Consider the following 18,221-nt stretch of genomic DNA (forward strand, 5'->3'; position numbering starts at 1 on the left):
TTCTTCCAGTTGCACCATTTACCAAAAGACCCAGATACTGGTCTAGTAATGGCAGAAACTATCTCTACAATCTTAAAAAGTTCACAAGCAAGAGGCTGTTTCTTCTTAAGTGTTTGAAAGAAAATAAACTTTGACATGCCCATCAAGGGAATGGAGCCACTCAGGCACAGCCTCTTATTCCTCCCTCACCCAGGCCCTGGCTCTCTGAAGGGGTGCACGTACTTGTGGTTTGTTTCCCCCAAAAATACATGTTGCATGAGTGAATGAATACGTGAGTTAATCAGAATCTGTTTGTTGTCTGTTTTAACCCTGAACACTGCTTTCTTTTCCTTCCCCAGAGCCATTCAGTGCTGACGTATGGGTTATGATGTTTGTGATGCTGCTCATCGTCTCAGCCGTGGCTGTCTTTGTCTTTGAGTACTTCAGCCCTGTGGGTTATAACAGGTGCCTTGCTGATGGCAGAGGTAAGGCCAGCTGCAATCATTGCATTTCTACATTTTTCTTATTCTCACTTCCGTATTTCTATAACCTTCATTTGCTGTCTGCCTCCTCCCTAACTTATCCATTTCTGAAAATGAACCCTCAGCCTTCTATGTCATCAGCTTGGTGACTCACTAGTAATACCCCAATTAAGATGTTAGTTTGAATCTGTATGTCCCCTCCCTGGCACAAGCCTGACCCCAAGCCTAGTTCTACCCCTCAGTAAATGAGAGGATAGCTGGCAGTAGGTATGTGTGGGATAAACATGTCAGAGAAACTGTTTTGATAACCTTAGGCTATTAGCAGTCTGTCTGAACAGATAGACTAACAAGGCAGATTATACCCATGTATTAAGAATAAGGAAAAATAGGCTGCCGCAGGGTGTATGCAGGGTAGTTGTGGCTAGCAGAGCTCTCCACAGCCAAAAGATCATCACTGAGATACATGATCTCCAAATCATGTGTCCTTGCTCAAATCCCTCTGCCAGGGAGTATAGGAGTTGAGTGTTAGAAATAAAATGGCCAGGAGAGACCAATTCTCACTCACAGCTACTAGTGGGGGCAGTCCAATTTCCTGGCTAGGTAGGTCCAGAGATGTAAGGACTGCCCGTTTGTTTGTGGCATTTATGAGGCTCCACAAAAAGTCTACTAGATTTCTGAAGGGGGCCCTAGGATCCTTGTAAATAGCGCCTCCAAAACTTCCTGAGAACCCCAGGATTAGGAAATATTCCACCTTCCCTGGGTCTTCTCCCATCCATAATGTGAGCTTTATCCTGGAATTCTGCCTCTAAGATGAAAGATTCTTAACCCCAGCTACACATTAGAATTATCTGTGGGGGATTTACAAGACAAAGGTACGTGGACCTCATTTTCTAATATTCTGATTCACTAAGTCCAGAGTGGAGCTTGGACCATTGTATGTTTCAAAATAGTGTTCTCTACCTTGGTTGCATATTAGAATAACCACCCCACCCCACACCAATTTAATAAGAATCTCTGGGGATGGTGCCAGGCAGCAATATTTTGTGAAAGCTGCCCTAGTGCTTCTGTTGAATTCACAGTCCAAGCTGTGAACCACCACCACACTGAAGTATTTCCAGGTGCAGACCTACCTTCTTATTTGGTCTGTACATTCTGAGGCGGAAGTTTGAATGTCTCCACAATATGGTATAGTCAGGGGGCTTTCCACTTGTGCCAAAGGGTCTTCCAGAAGCCATGACCTACTCGCCATCCTAACAGGCATTAGTAACAAATGAAACATGCGAGAAGCACACGAGTACATACATATGTTGACAATGTTGAGAACTAAAGCTAGTGTGTGCCCTCGCCTAACCTTGAAGAAAATCAAGGAGAAAAATCCAGACACAAAATTCAGAGCAAGGGCTTACTATTACTCACTTTACCAAAGGATGCTTGTCTTCACAAAGGAAATCGACGTGGGGCCACTTTGAATATCAAGTCTCCTTGGGGCATTTTACAATGTACAAAACTTTGATTTATAAACAACTTTTGAGTTACACATCTGTTCCATGAAATAAAGTTCACATGCACAGATGTGTGTGCACAGTTAGATATTAGACTTGACTTGTGTAGTCACTGATGATTTAGTTGGATGAGCAGATGCCGTCAGGATCACAGATAGCATCATAAGACCTCTGCTAATGTGTTGTAAACTGTGTGGCAGATGTTCATTTCTGCAGTGGAGGGGCTACACCCAGACCCAGACATCGGGCAAGGTTTCGCCATCGCCAAGCAGAGAAAGCATTGAAGTCACTATAAATTCATGGGCAGAAGCCCTGGAACTATCTGTGTAAAGGTTGGATGGAGGACAGTCAAAGACAGCCTGGCTTTTGCCCTCAGATATGTGTGGCAAAGCCAGGGATCTATGACTTTCTCTTTGGGCTTCCTGATATTCTTTTACACAGAAGCTACTACTGTAGGAAACCAGTTGGGAGGTGTTGGCTTTGGAGTGAGGTCAAAGTTGTCTTTGAAACATTTAGTGCTAAGTGCTAGAAGCTAAAGAAAATTCAGGATAAAGTGCATTCAGAGCCAGCTATCATCAGTGTGAATAAAATTGGAGGAGGTCTATGACGATTTTAGAAAAAGACCCCACACAGTTCTTGCTGACCTTTTTGGAAGTTGCAACGCTTTCTTGATAGAGACGAGTATAAATTTTAGGAACAACAGTAATAAGGACACAAGTGTGACTAGGGTGGGATAGTTCCACTTGTTATTCAATTTTGATGTGATCTTGGGGGTCTTGTATACATAGGGCAGGAAGCTGGCACCTCCAGTTCTCTGGCTGAGTCATGGCTATTAGTTGGAGCAAGATCCCGCACACAACCCAGGCCTCTGGTTTTTCTCCTAGAGAACGCTCTTCTGCCTTCCTGAGAGTCCCAGGAGAAAAGAGGCACAAGTTCTCAAATTAAAAAGCTCTATGAGGGGCCGGGCCGGTGGCGCAAGCGGTTAAGTGCGCGCGCTCCGCTGCGGCGCCCCGGGGTTCGCTGGTTCGGATCCCGGGCGCGCACCGACGCACTGCTTGGTAAGCCATGCTGTGGCGGCGTCCCATATAAAGTGGAGGAAGATAGGCACAGATGTTAGCCCAGGGCCGTCTTCCTCAGCAAAAAAAAGAGGAGGATTGGCGGATGTTAGCTCAGGGCTGATCTCCTCACAAAAAAAAAAAAAGCTCTATGAAAGGGCTGGGTCTTAGTTGAAGGGTTTCCTGGTCTGAGCAGGAACTTACCAGCTTTGTGTACTTGTAGGTTTAAATAGAATGAGTGAGTCTATCTTAACTTTCTGTCTTTGTCTTTTCATCATGCCAGAGCCAGGTGGCCCATCTTTCACCATCGGCAAAGCTATTTGGTTACTCTGGGGTCTGGTGTTTAACAACTCCGTACCTGTGCAGAACCCAAAGGGAACCACCTCCAAGATCATGGTGTCCGTGTGGGCCTTCTTTGCTGTCATCTTCCTGGCCAGCTATACTGCCAATTTAGCTGCCTTCATGATCCAGGAGGAGTATGTGGACCAGGTTTCTGGCCTGAGTGACAAAAAGGTAAGAGAACCATTTGAAACTTCCATCTTTCCCTCAATATTATTCTGACCCATACTCAAAAGTTCTCATGAACCTGTTAATTTTCTAAATCTTTAGAATCGACAGTTCTTTCTTGTGTTTACTTAAATTGGGACATGGGAGCAAAATTCAGTTTCCCTATTGAAATAATACCACTTCACATTTGCCTTCTGATTTGTGAAAGGTTGTCACAGGTATGCCCTGGGCTGCAAATAAGGGGCTTAGTATGTCAGCGGCTTTCTGAGTACAGGGTACCTCTTGTAGAGTATGCTTGGGTGACCTATCAGCACAGGCCTGCCCATTTGGCGTGTTATTAGAGGGCCGCCCCATGCGCCTACACGGAGGGCACTGGCCCATTATGGCCTTCATTTTCCTCCCAGTGGTGTTTGGCTGTGGGCTCTCCCTTTGTTCCTCTGCACGCTCGTGTATTCCCAGGGCTGAGCAGGAGGGTTGTTCCCCTTGTGTCCTGAAGAGAAGTAACTGCTATTTAACTTTATTGATTGCCCTGTGTGGTGCTGATGAATGGGTTGCCCCCATACCAGTTGCAGGCCTCCCTGCTGGCCTGTGCAGTTGAGAGAGGAAGGAAAGTATCTGCTGGTTTCCATCTTTTCTGGGTGAGGATGTGCAAAACCCATTCTAAATACATCTGATTCTAGAGGTCTGCCGGAAGCATCACAGTTTCTGTGGGAGCTCTGTCTCCTGAAACCATGATAAGTGCAATGGTTTAAGACTAGTGATAGGAGCTACCTTAATAGAGTGTCCAGTAAAGCTCATGGAAATCTCACAATAATTCTGGAGATTTTCTCTTACAACAAATTTCCTACTCTATGGTTCCTTAAGATTTAGAAAATGTGATTTCCAACCCTTTCCCCCAGGATGAAGCTACGAAATATAGACTGATGTATGTTTAGACCAGATAGGTCAGATAGTTAATGACTTATCACATGGGTTAGGTTTCCCCAAGATAAAACTTTAAACACTTAGAAAATGGTTTGAGAAAAGTGAAAAGGAAGAGATCTGTATACATATACGATCATTCACTATGTTTCATACTTTCTCTTCATATTTTCTCTTTCTCTGATTTGTCTTCCTTTTTACTTTATTTTTCTTCCTTATTTTATTAAAGATTCCCTCTCTAGTATTTCCTTCTCCCTTATTTTTAAGCTTTTTTTATACTTCTCTCTTCTAACACATGATTTATTATGCATTTATTCACATAAACCTTTCTCCCTCTCTTTGTTCCTTTGTCAGTATCCTTCCTTCATCATTACGATCCTCGCAGAAAATTTGCCTTAGACATCTCTCTTCATCTCCTGTTACAACCACTACGTTTTGTGCCTATTTCCGTAACCTGGGCAGTAGTGGGCCTAAGAACAACTACTTCCTCAGGACTCCATACTTGGATATGGCATGGCTGAGGTGGACCATGCCCATCCTAAAACATGAATGTGGCAGAAGCGTGATAGACCATGTCCCCCCATGTGGATTTTTCAGAGGTATAGTAGACCATGTCCTCACATCAGGACATGGCAGAGGTGTGGTGGATCGTGTCCCCACACAGAGTACGGCAGGACCATGGTGCCATGCAATAAATAACATGGTAGAGGTGTGGTGGGCCACAACCCTTCCTGGGGCTCTGGGCTGTTAAGCAGGAATCTACCATATTGGTCACATTGTTTTCTTCAAATGTCTCTGAGAATTGCTTAGGACACTGTATTTATCTTTCTCATACCCTCATGGGCTACTCGGCAACAATGAAATGATTTTCCATTTGAACTAGGCATAATTGAGATGGAGGGAGATGGTTTTCCCTTCTGTGTTTTTGAAAGAACGTATCATTCTAGGCTGCTTAAACCAGAGAGGCTATGTACCTGTCTGTCCTCCACACCTTGTTGGTTATGTTCTGAAAAGTTGGATCCCATCAATTCTTTGCTTAAAGAATTCAGTGACTCCATTGCTTATAGAGTAAAGATGTGGCTTTATTCAGATGTGGTTTTCAAAGCTTTTTCAAATGGTTCCCAATGTGTTCCAGCTCTTGTCTCATCAGCCAATGCTTACGTTCTTGCATCCTACATTCTAGGCATCCTTCACTCCTTATCCTTCCCAACCATGCCTCTATCTGTACCTCTACCTGGGATGTTTTTCTCCTCACTTCTTCACTCAGCAAACTCCTACTGAAACTTCAAGGCCCAGATTAGAGAGCACTTCATTTGTGGAGCTTTCATTGGCTCATCTGGACAGTTAGTCATTCTTTCCTCTGTCATGGCAATCATTCATACATTTATCATAACCCTTGTCTTCCACATTGTACTGTAGTAATCTGTAGACCTGTACCGGTCCCTTATCTCCTCTATCTGACCATGAGCTCCACAAGGTCAGTGACCATAACTTTATTGTCATTTTTGAAAAAAAATATGTGGGGACAGAATGTATATTTACTTAAGAGCTTCTTATGCAGAGCAGTGGACTAAGACATTAAAGGCAAAGAAAGCAACAAGAGAGCAAGAACCCTTTAACAGCTGTTTAATTTGAAAATGCTTGAAATGGTTATCTGATATATTTTAGAACTTTGCAAATGACAAAATAGTAAAGTGTAAGCATCCTACCAGAGAATGTCAACATAATTTACATAATTATAGAAAACATTTAAGTAACTAATGACATCTAACTGCATATCAGTGTCAGGAACAGTAATATAAATCAGAGTTTTCTGGAAGTGCACTTAAAATGTCAAAATTCTTATTAGTTTTACTTCAAAACACCTAAAGAAAACAAAGTCTTGGGACTGATTTCGCATGAAAAGAAGTGTATTCTGTGAATTTAGAAAAAGAAAAAGAGTCAAGTAGTCAAAACAGTAATGTTAAGAATAGAAATTAGGTGATTTGGAATATTCTTTTTTCAATGTAATTAAATTTTCATCAAGGAAAGTAACATTTAAAATGGAGAAATGTTCCTAAACTTATTTTGACTATCACAATGATATGTCTTCTATATAACTCAGATCAAATGATAAATATCTTGGAATGATTATGGGAAGATAGTTGTAGCCATTAAATTTATATATTTTTAAGAAATTATCTTCAATTATATGGCAGAAAAATGTTTCCAGATCTCACTTATGTTAAGGTACAAAATCAGAATTTTCAGAGTTAAATTTCCATGAAAATCTATTTTAGGGCTCTTTTTAACTGGATGGCTTCTATTTTGCAGTAGCACATTACATCAGTGAATTTAGAATTATTCCACTACATGCTATAACTAAATATGGCTGCAAGTTCTAACATTTAGCAGTCCTACTCTACCTTCCATCAGCTCCCCCAGTGGGAAGAGGATGTAAGGAAGCTGATGACATCTTTCTTCTCTTAACGAAGAGCCCACAATGCTAATTCTCATATTTCTCACCTGTGCAGATGGATTTCTCATTTTGCAGTCTTCCAACCACAGTATGGAGGGGAAAGAGCTTGGCGAGGCAAAGGAGGGGACATATTTACTGGGCAGTGGGTACACTGCGTATGTTATGTATATATTATATATATAATCTTCATACAGGTGTGATTATTCCCATTTTACAAATAAGGACACTGAGACTCTGGGAAGTTTAGTGACTTCTTTAAAGTCCCACATTATCAAGTGACAGAGCCAAAGTTTCAGTCCCTGTGTGTGTGGCTCTAAAGTCACTTTGCCAGGATGTCTCCTTTGTAGCTAATCCCAGACAAAGTTATGACACAGCTGAGGATTGATATTGACACCCCTGCCCCCACTTTCTCATTTAATTCCATACTCTCTGATTTAATGACTCTCTGTATCAGTTCCACTTAACCCAACCCTTCTCAGGGCACAGTACACTACCACTACCAAGATGACTGTTACTTCTATTACTACTATTGGTAACCATGGTAACAATTATCATTATTAGTAATATAAATTCAACACTAATATCTCTGCTAACATTTTTTCAGCTCTTACAAGCCAGGCATAATGCCAAATACATTACATAGATTATCTTATGTAATGGTACTATTAATATCTTCATTTGTAGATGAGGAAACTGAAGCTTGGAGAGGTTAAGTAATTTGCCCTTCCAATGTTCCTGGCTGCCTACAGCCCCTAAAGATTGTTCAGCTCTCAATGCTTTTTCCAATTAATCTCCTTTCTTCCTAGCCCCCAACTACCTTGTCAAAGCTTAACAAGTTAGATCTATTTCCTCTACTAAAAAGGAGCTATCTGATTAACTGGTCCATAATAATTAGATAGTATTTTAACATTTGCACTTTATTTAATAAGTCTTTCAGAGGCGTTACTTTAAACAGAGAATAGTGGTGATTTCCAGTCCTTGGGCAGGCTAATGGCCCTCAAATTGACTTTAGCCTGGGCCTATCGTGACCCTGAGCTTTAAGCCACTGTTGGAGGGTGGGAAAGGGGTGGCAGCAGGAGAAAGAAAGGTCAGTTATGGACTGAAGGCGTAAAGGAAGCCTGCAGGGAGATAGAGGCTGCAAAGGTCACTGAAGGCTGCTGCCTGGCCATTGGGCTCCCGAGAGTATCTGGCTGCATCCTGCGTCACACATTCCTGCCACCAATGTGACATATACCACATTATATTTTGCAGTTCTTTTCCTCAAGGAGCTACAAGAACTTTATTAATTTTAAAAACTTTATTAACTTTAAAAAAGGTGCTTATCTAGGGGCCGGCCTGGTGGCGTAGTGGTTAAGTTCATGCGCTCCACTTTGGTGGTCTGGGGTTCGCGGGTTCAGATCCCAGGCTCGGACCTACGCACCGCTTATCAAGCAATGCTGTGGCAGGCGTCCCACATATAAAGTAGAGGAAGATGGGCATGGATGTTAGCCCAAGGCCAATCTTCCTCAGCAAAAAGAAGAGGATTGGCAACAAACGTTAGCTCAGGAATCCCCCCACCAAAAAAAAAAAAAAGAAAAGGTGCTTATCTAGTTAATGAAGGCAGCCATCTTGGCCTGCAACATTGGAGTTATAATCAGGGTGGCCCTCTAACAACTAAATGAAGACCCCATGGCTTTTCTAAATAAGGATTACTCTGAGTTTCTGAGAATTCCCACAGGGTCAGGAAGTCATCTCATATCCTTTTGGTATATAGGCAGGGTATGACTTTTAAGCCAACATGCAAACAAGTAAATATGCATTCTGGAAGAAAACTAGCCTGGTGATAAGCACATTTACATCACAACTACACTGAAATGTTTGGATGTATTTGAGCATGTGTGAGGAAATGGGGCCATGCTTTCCACTGAACAAATGTGTTTTCCTTGCCCTATTAACTTTAGGCTGAAAGCCAGTGTGAGACAGCTGACCTCAAGCCTGATCTGTCATACCCTGGTGCTGGCCCAGAACATCTTGGTCAGACCGTGGAATACTGGACTAAAAATAGCTTACTAGGGAAAGAAGCAGGCATGACTAACTAGCCAGGGAGCTAGAAATAAAGGCCTGAGCTGGACCTCCAGGTGGCAGAGCAAATTGTAAGAGTATGATTTACTGAGTGGGAGTCCTCTGGATCTGTCAAGCAACTGATCCTCTTGTAACAGCTGGTCAAGAGCAGTTCCAGAGGAAATGACAAGAGAAGAAAGCTCCCCAAACCCTGGGAGTATGTTAGGTACAGGATATGCGTGGGTGAGGGAAGGGACACCTGCCCCTTTGTCTCTTAATTAGCAGAACCAATCTGATACTGTACATGGACTACTGCCCCAAGTACTGGGCCTCCCTCGTTACTGCCAGGGTGGCCTTCATCCAGACGGTTCCAGAACAAAGCACTGGGTCTTCAGCAACCTGAGGTCTGTTAGTCAGTGTCAGCTCTCACAACTGCTCTAGTTTTATTTGAGAATGGGATGACTTATGTCCCCCCAACAGGCCCCCTTGAACATTAATTCCTGAGCCCATTCTTGATTTGACTGGATGCCTTGACTGAGGCATCCAATGGGGCTTAGCAGTGGTCACCCTCTCAGTCCCAGAATACAGATGCTCCAGTGTTGACTACTGGGCTCCCAGGAGGGCCCCAAAGTCTCCTTTCTCTCCTTTTTATGTACCCCTTCACAGCATCAGGCTTCACTTTGCCTTCTTCTCCTTGAATGACCACCTGCCTCCTGGTATTCTGTGACTTCCCACAGAATTCTTCACCTCCAACCTCTGCTATACTGTTGGGGCTTATAGTGGGTTGAATGGTGGCCCCCTAAAAGATATGTCCGTGTCCTGACCCCTGGAACTTGTGAATGTTGACCTTATTTGCAGACGTAATTAAGTTAAGAATCTCAAGATAAGATCATCCTGGATTATCCAGGTTGATGCTAAATCCAATGACGTGTCCTTATAAGAGGAAGGCAGAGACAGATTTGACACAGAAAAAGAGAAGGCCCTGAGAAGGCAGAGCAGAAACTGGAGTGTCGCAGCCACAAGAAAAGCCTGGAACCACCAGAAGCTGGAAAAAACAACTAATGGATTCTCCCATAGAACCTCTGGAGGGAGCACAGCCCTGCCGACCCCTTGATTTTGGACTTCTGGTATCTAGAACTGTATGAGCATAAATCTGTGTTGCTTTAAGGCACCAAGTTCATGGTAATTTGTTATGGCAGCCACAGGAACCTAATACAGGGCCTTCGTGACTCCTTTTATAACCTGCCTTCTGAGTTCATTGTACCCTCTAGACTCTGGTGCTTCTCCTCCTCATCTCAGTCTCCTCTGTCAGCCACCCAGCCTCGACCTTCTAAAGTGGGTATTTCTTACAGCAGGATCCAGTTTGATTCCTCTTCTCACTAATCTCCTTTGCTTAGAAGAACTGATCTACGTCACACTGAAGATTTGCAGAAACAAGTTTTATACCCAGAGGGAGTCTTCTCCATGTTGGTTAATTTTAGAGAGACAATAAAAAACCTAAGTGTCATTGTGTGCTCCCTTTTGCTCTGTCCTTGAACCTGATTACCATTAGTTGCTCACAATATGCAGTGGGTTATTTGTGTGCACACTTCCCACACAACCTTTTACTAGAACTGCTCTTAGTAGTAATATTATTTTCAAAGGGGGCTAGAGACATGTTTTTGTAAGGTGTATCACTTTTACAACTCTTTTCTGGGGAAAATGTTATAAATGCACCCTTCTCATATTTTGGATTCTGCTGTATTGTTCTAGTCACAGAACTGGAAGGGACTTTGATAATCAAGCTCAGGTGACATTTTTCTCGTTAAAGGCAAACAGGTATTCTCTCTCTTCATGTTAATGAACATATTTTTGTTGTTACCTTCTTTGTTAAACAGGAATGCACACTTATATATGTATGTATGTGTGTATATGTGTATATCTGTATACATATATATATATATACACACATGTACAGACACACACACACACACATATATATATACATCCTCCAAAACTATATAAAGATAACTAGATGACTGGGTAATTAGGAACTTGGCACTTACAAAGCTGCGTAAGGAACACAAGTTTTCCATGTGCATAGAACATAAGTTTTACAAAGTGGATCTGAGGAAAGTTGTCTTTCTCACCTGGAAAAAGAAAAAAGTTTTGTCTCATTCTGCTGATATTAGTGGAATCATCTTTTTGTGAAATGAAACAAAATGAAATTAAGGAAGGAAGGAAAGGGGGAAAGAGGGAAGAAACAAAAGGAAGAAAGGAAAGAGACGAAAGAAAGAAAAGAAAAAAAAAGCATCAGAACCCAATCTTGGGCTAGATCTGCTCTGTATACCTCTTTACTTAGAAAGGTGTCCCTATGCCAGATGCTGGAGGAATAGAAGCTTTCCTGGAGCCATAAATTTTTTTTAAATGCAACTATACAAACTAGCATGAGTATGAAGTCACAATTTCCCCACCTGAGTTTAATTGAACTTGGCGCCAAATGAAAGCCAGCAATAGGCAACAAACAATTCTGGTTAACAAAAATCAAAATATGTACATAGCATGGCATGCTGTGCTTAAGCTTCGGGTGCTCTGGGAGTGGGAGATGCTAGTGAGCACTTCCTGGAACTGGCCTGATCATTGAATTTATCTGTGTGGCTTCCATCTGGGGCCTCTCCCAGTCAGGCCATCTCGCCCAAGTTGGGAAAAGCAAGTGGCTCTGGGGCTCCCATGGAAGTTCAGATCCACTTACAGCCAAGTCTCTGGTTCTAAGAGCAGAGAGCTATTGCATTTAGCTGACTGTTGAAGGCAATTTCTTCATTCTGAAGTTCATTTACATCAAAGAAAAATAAGTGTTCTTCAACATCCTTTTCTCTCTCATTAAAAACAAAAATTAGAAATAAGTGTTTTAGTACAAGGGGGCTAAGATTTTATATGCTCACTAAATCTTCATTTGGGTTGTGGATTTATTAAGAATTCGTGTTTCACTTCTGGGCAACTAAGTTCAAGTCCTTTGAGACAAATTAATGCTGCCATGAAAATTTATATGTGGCCAAAGGCATCAGGCCTAAAATGAATCAGGTTTTAAAGATGTCAGAATTGTATTCACAGTGAGTGTAGTGGCCTGGGCTGGCTCTGGGCTTTTGTGGATATTGTAGCCGTTTTGCCTCTCCGATGCCCCTCCTCCCCATAATGATGGCAAGAGTGGACAAGGGTATCAGTAGACTGTGTGCAGCCTGTTATATTTTTGGAAACTTTCTTCATAGCTGGGCATGTGCTAGGGTCACGGGGGGCCTGAGAGTGCCTAAGGCTGGGGAAGCCCAACCATTTAATTCACAATTTGATGTCGAGTTTTCATTTCAAGCATGGGTCACGAGAGCCATTGAAGGATTGCTCATGCTCTGTAAACACTATACTTTAGTCTCAGGTATTTCCTCTGGTATTTTAATTCATTCCTGTTTGGGGCCTTTGACTTGGAGTGTCAAGGACATTGGCTCCAAGCCAGTATGATTCTGAGAGCTGCCCAGGTGGAGAGGAGAAAACAAGCAGGCAAGTATGCTCCCTCAAGGTGCAGGCAGCTTAGACTTTCAGAAGGAAGAGTCAGGAGGTGGAAGATCAGGGCCTCAGGTCCTCACTTTAAAAATGATATGATTAGTCTATATGGGTAGTTCCTTCTGTTGTGGGGACTCAGGAAAGAGTGGCTGCCTGGGAAGGGGTGGGGTAGAGCAGAGTGTTGATATCAAAGTCACTTGGGGAACCCTTTCAAACTAAACAGGACTCTGTCCACCCGGCTGGAAATGAAAGTACAGCTTGCACCTTGCAGGACCAGCCAGGAGGACAGCCAGAAAACCCAAAGTATAAAAGGGTAGTGAGAACCCTTTTGGTACTTTGGGGGGAAGTAATTGGAGGGCTATGGCATTCCCCCCTTTTCTCTCAGTCCCCTCAAATCTACTGAAGGGGTTTTGAGGGGATCATTTGGAGAGCTTGGTGTTCACTCCTGCAGTTACAATGGAGAAGAGGCTGGCATTTGATCCATCACTGAGAAGACCAAGCATGATAGGTCTTGACTAGAGCCGGTAGCCTGGTTGATGGGCCAGACTCCCACCAATGGCGGAACAGGCCTGTGTTTCTCAAGACCAACTTTACTGCGCCTCATGGGAAGAAGGAGTCAGTCTGGGATGGGAGCGGAGGGGAATATTCTTAAAGGTACCCTGCCTGAAGGACTTCCTGCTCAGGATGAGGCAACAGAAACAGAAATACACTGGAGGGGTGTCATCCGATGGAGAAACTGAAGGAACTGATATAAGCAACCAGCTGCATTGAGGGAGTTGCAGACCAAGATTCTCACTGAGAGACTCTCTGGGGAAGCCATGAACTTGCCTGACCAGGAAGAGTCTGCTTTGAACACCAACCATGCCTAGAGAGCATCGATGCCAGATCACCACAGTGTCACTCAACTGAGTGCTTTCCTGTCTCTCAGGGCTCCTCTATTTACTGTCCCCAACCAGAGAGTGGGAGGAGAACAGCTAGAATAGAGTATCTATAAGAGCTAGCTTCACTTTGGTTTTTATTTCTTGGCTAGCTGAGAGCCACTGGGATTCCTGGGGCCAAATCTGCCTATTTTTCTCAGACAATACTATTGAACATTTATTGAACCATTTAATGAACATATACTAGGTGCTATGCCCATTGTTAGAGACTTCACATCTATTGCTAGTTTTAATCTTCATCCCCACCCTTTGAGATCGATATCATTAACATCATTTTACAGATGAGGAGAGTCATGTAAGGGTTAGGCAAATTCACGGAAGTCACACAACTAGGAAGTGAGGGTGTCAGGATTTGATCCTGGGAGACCTGACTTCAAAGCCCACGGCCATCCTATTATAATGCTCTGCCACAGGCCTGTGTCTTCTTTGTGTGGACATGGAGGTTCATGCTTCTAGAGGCATTGGCCTGAGGCAGCAGCATCCAGTCAAGCCTCCTGTCATAGGGACCCTCTCTGGCCTGGCTTCTCAAGGGGGTGATTTGGACCCCATAGACCCATAGAGAGTAGGTAGACCTCTCTCCACCCAGCTGTGAGTCCACAGGAACCTGGAAGAGACTTTTGTTCACTTGAGTCTAGGAGTGTCTCCCACAAGAGCTCTGTTGTCTTCGTTTCCATGCTCACCGCCCCCTGCACATTTAAGACCCGCTTATTTAATGAGGGATAAATGAATCAAAGAGACATAGAATGTTGTTGGGTGCCATGTTTTCTCTCTTCTTGGAAGTAACAAATATATTCACTTAATCCAGCTAAAAAGGAAAAGATCCCACTCTCAGGAACCTTCCCTTGAGGAGAAAAGAAAGGAAGACAGAGAGGAAAGAATTGGAGAGGAGGGAAATGTACCCTGCTCCATCCCTCCATCCTCATCTTAGGAAGGAAATAAAGCAAGAACAGTATTTACTGTTTCTGAAGTACTTGTGGCAAGCAGACCATGAGTAGCTTAGTTCTGTAAACCACCTTGATATTAAATTTGCTAAACACTTAATTCCTTAAAACTTCCTCACTTATCTCTCAGCTTATCACTAGCACCACAGCATGTTCTGAGTTAAGTATAAGCCAGTTCAGTTTCTTGAACGAGCTGATTGCCAACAGACCCTGAGACAGCTGGGACTTAGCCTTTTTTGGACTGAGTACAAAAGAGATGTTGAGCTGGGTGTCATCCTGGTACTGAAGAAAGAAGGCTGTGATGTCTAATGATGTCTCCTAGCGGCCTCCAATACAAATTGAACAAGATGGCTAACAGCACTGCGTTGTGAAGGACGCTGCAGCCGCAGACTTCCCAGGCAGAGGACCTCTGGGGAGTGAGCCTTGCTTGCTCCCAGAAAAAAGAAATGCACTTGAACATACAAGGTTATCCACTCACATGCCTTTACACAACACACCCACCCATCACTGCAAACACACACACATGCCACAGAGGATGCAGATGCGGCTTTGACTTGGAGCACTGAGCAATTTTCTGTTTTTTCCTTTTCTCCTTATAAAACCGCGTCAGATTAATTGCAGCCAATTACGTACAAATCCCCTTCTCTCTGCCAATCAGGGCTGCCTGAACGGGCAAGAGGCGCTCTCACCTGCTTCATTATGCAAATTGATATTCAAACACTGAAGAACAATGCAGCCTTCAGCACAGCAGTGATTCCAGGTTGCTAATGAGAAAAGGCTGCTGCCAGAGGAGTTGCTTTAACCCTCTGATGCTGATGTGAGAAGGCTGAGAAGGCTTCAAGTGAAGATGGAGGCAGGGTCAAAGTCAATGCCGGCTCCCAGAGCGCCTGTTACCCTGGTGCGACTGGGGCCCTGACGTGGAAGGTTACCACTAGGTCTGACAAGATGTGGACAATTTGGAGTCAAAACAGTGTAGGCAGAATAGCTTGAGTCCTTAAATACCCCTGTGGCCTAACAACCAAAATCCATTTCATAGCATTTGGTGGGCATCCATAAGCACGGGGTGGCCATAAATGTTCCAATACTCAGAATACCTGCAGTCAAGGGCAAGCACGATCCACCATACAAAGTGCACAAAAACGATCAACACACACACACACACACACACACACACACAGAGGGAGAAATCAATGTACACTATGATCTCACATCATGAGATTAATTTATTTGGAAAAGACTTGTTCCATTCTGCCGTTCATTCATTCAGGAATTACTATATGCAGAGAAAGAGTTATTTTATTCCCCCGTAATCACAGTTGTGAGGACTTGCTTCTCTCTTGACTGCCTCACCTTGTTACCTTGCCCCAGCACTTGAGAATCTCCTCCTGAATTGGAATTGCAATCTCGCCTCTCAACCCCAAATTGTGGAAAAGAGGCTTTTAACAAAATTATGTAATTGTCACTCTGATCCTCTCTGCTGAGGATGGTACGAACCAGACACAGCACACAGCAGTGTGGGGCCTTTCTGCTTGGCAGCTGTGGTCTCGGTGACATGGAGTGGGGCTAGAAGGAGTTTGGTGTTAGGAAGCTGGGCACTGTTCCAGCTCCTCCTGAATAGTCTTCGTAATACAACTACAGTTTTCGGTATGAAGTGTCATGAAATCACACATCATCCAATACACCAGTGTTCCGAGATGAGTCCTCCAGGTTTCAGATGACCCAGACAAGCAGCCACTCCACCACCACCCCCTCCCTTGGTGGTACCAGCACTCCATGTGAGCTACTGTGCACACACAAAAAGAACAACATGACATTCTGGCAGCATCTGAAGGATGTGTGTCTCAGTGAAGAAGGCAGAATCACTGAAAGAAAATGGTTCCCAAGGCAATCCGCAGGCTGGGCTGATTGGCTGTGTGACCACTGCTTTTTTGGACTACTTTCATGTACTTATACTTCCTGTTTAAACATTTATATAAAAAAACAAAAAAATGTTTAAACTATCTGCTTCTTAAAATGCAAGTATCTTGGGGGCATTGAGTGATGGTTTAAAATCACAGATCAGTGAGACTTTTTGTTTTAGGTTACCTCCCTCTTGACACCTAGATGTGATCCCTTTGGATGGAAAAAACAGGACTTTTGATTTTGTGGACATGGATCACGTAGTAAAATAGGGATTGTCAGGTTTGGATGCCCTGGATGGGAGCTTAAGAAAGCACCAGGGCCCAAGAGGCGAGGTATGGGTATAGAAAGTGAAGGGCGGGGGCCAGCCCTGAACCCAAGAAAGAGAAATTCCTTCTCCTTTCCTCCAGTCCTTATTCACCCATCTCCTGCCCCTTCACACCCCCAGATACCCTATCCCGTCCTCCTCCAACAGCCAGAAGCCACCTCTGTCACCCTCCACTAGAATCATTGATAAAATGCCCATTTCCTTCTCTGCATTGTAAGCTGCTTGAGGCAACAGACTTGCTTTCAATAACTCTGTCTATTCAGCTCCTGGGGCAGTGCCTGGTACATCATAGAAGTGTGTTAAATGAATGAATGTTCCCAGAACATAAGCTAATAATATTAACGCTAAAGTTCTGCTCTCTTGTGAATTAAATTGCCTTTAATGAGCTAACCATTTACAGTATTATTTTTCTGGGGAAATGTATTTCTGTTTCTGAACAGCTGATTTGTAAATGAACTATTGAGGACAACGTGTTCATAGGTTGGAACCTGCCTATTAAAAATTACATTTCCAATGCCCAAAATAAATTAACCTTTGTATTATTGTTCTTTGGCAATGCTAGCAACCCTGGCCCTCATCCATGGTAATCACTATATAAAAACACATCAATAGTTACAGTCTCCGAGAGTGGACCAGTTACTAGTGACCATGGGTGGCATTCTCTGGGCTAGACGCTTTACATCTTTTGTCTGGTTTACTTCTCCTCCCAGACATTTTAGGCAGATCTTCTTTACAGAAGAGAAAATTGAAAGTTAGCCACTGGAAAGTATGTGATACGGCTGGGCTCCTAAGCCTTTCTGGTGCCTCAGTTTCCTAATTATAAAATGGGGATAAAAATGTTACCTACATTATAGCTGTTGTGCTAAGACTTATTATACCTGTAAAGTGCGTAGAACAGTGCCCCATGCATACTAATCCCTCAATAAATGTTAGGGCTCAGATCCTACAGCAGATCCAGGGTTTGTGCCTAAATCCGTCTCATAAAGCCCATGCTATTTCCAGCAGATGATTAATATGTGCCTTGAAAGCCATAGACAAACTGCTACTAATCCACTATAAAGACCACCATGCGGTCCTCCCTCCCCACTCCCTGCGCTTGCCTATTTCAATGAGATTCTGGGAGGAGGGTGCTGGAGGAGGACAAATATTAAGTCAGGGCTGGAAAGTTGTGCAAGGGAGAATGAAGGAGTCACTCTGCAGTACTCAGACTCCCTGAAAATAGCTCTGGATCCAAGGATGCCTGGAAGAAGGGTATCTGCCATGGGCAGGAGGTGCCCTGTGCCTCTGCAGCCATCCTTGTTGGTCTTTGGAGAGAAAGCACTTAGCATGCTCCTAGGCACAGAGTAAGAGCCCAGTGAATGTTTCTAAATCTATATCTGTCGCCCATCACTATGATAGAAAACAATTACTTCAAATATGATTTCATTTGACTACCGAGCCCTACCCCAAACAGTTTCTTACAGGAGTGGACAGGTTACAAAACTAGGTTTCTCTTAAAGCCTTCCTTGCTTACATGGTCTGTGTTGCTGAAGAATTATCTGTCCTTGCAGACTTCCAGAAAAGGTAAACCTAACCGCTCCTACCTCAAGTTCTCTTGGAGACTTAGAAAAGAACTTTAGCTTCACTGTGAATTGTTGATG

The 18,221-nt window shown here is 43.4% G+C and overlaps 1 protein-coding gene across 1 annotated transcript in view; it reads left to right on the top strand.

Moving 5' to 3' along the window:
• Positions 1-18,221, top strand: part of GRIN2B (glutamate ionotropic receptor NMDA type subunit 2B) — a 278,160-nt gene that overhangs the window by 233,180 nt on the left and 26,759 nt on the right. The window contains exons 7-8 of the mRNA XM_058557590.1: positions 339-464; positions 3,302-3,531. Coding sequence (XP_058413573.1) covers positions 339-464; positions 3,302-3,531 — 356 coding nt within the window. The remainder of the gene's footprint in view (positions 1-338; positions 465-3,301; positions 3,532-18,221) is intronic.

This window comes from Diceros bicornis, chromosome 17, assembly GCF_020826845.1.
Source record: "Diceros bicornis minor isolate mBicDic1 chromosome 17, mDicBic1.mat.cur, whole genome shotgun sequence".
NCBI lineage: Eukaryota > Metazoa > Chordata > Mammalia > Perissodactyla > Rhinocerotidae > Diceros > Diceros bicornis.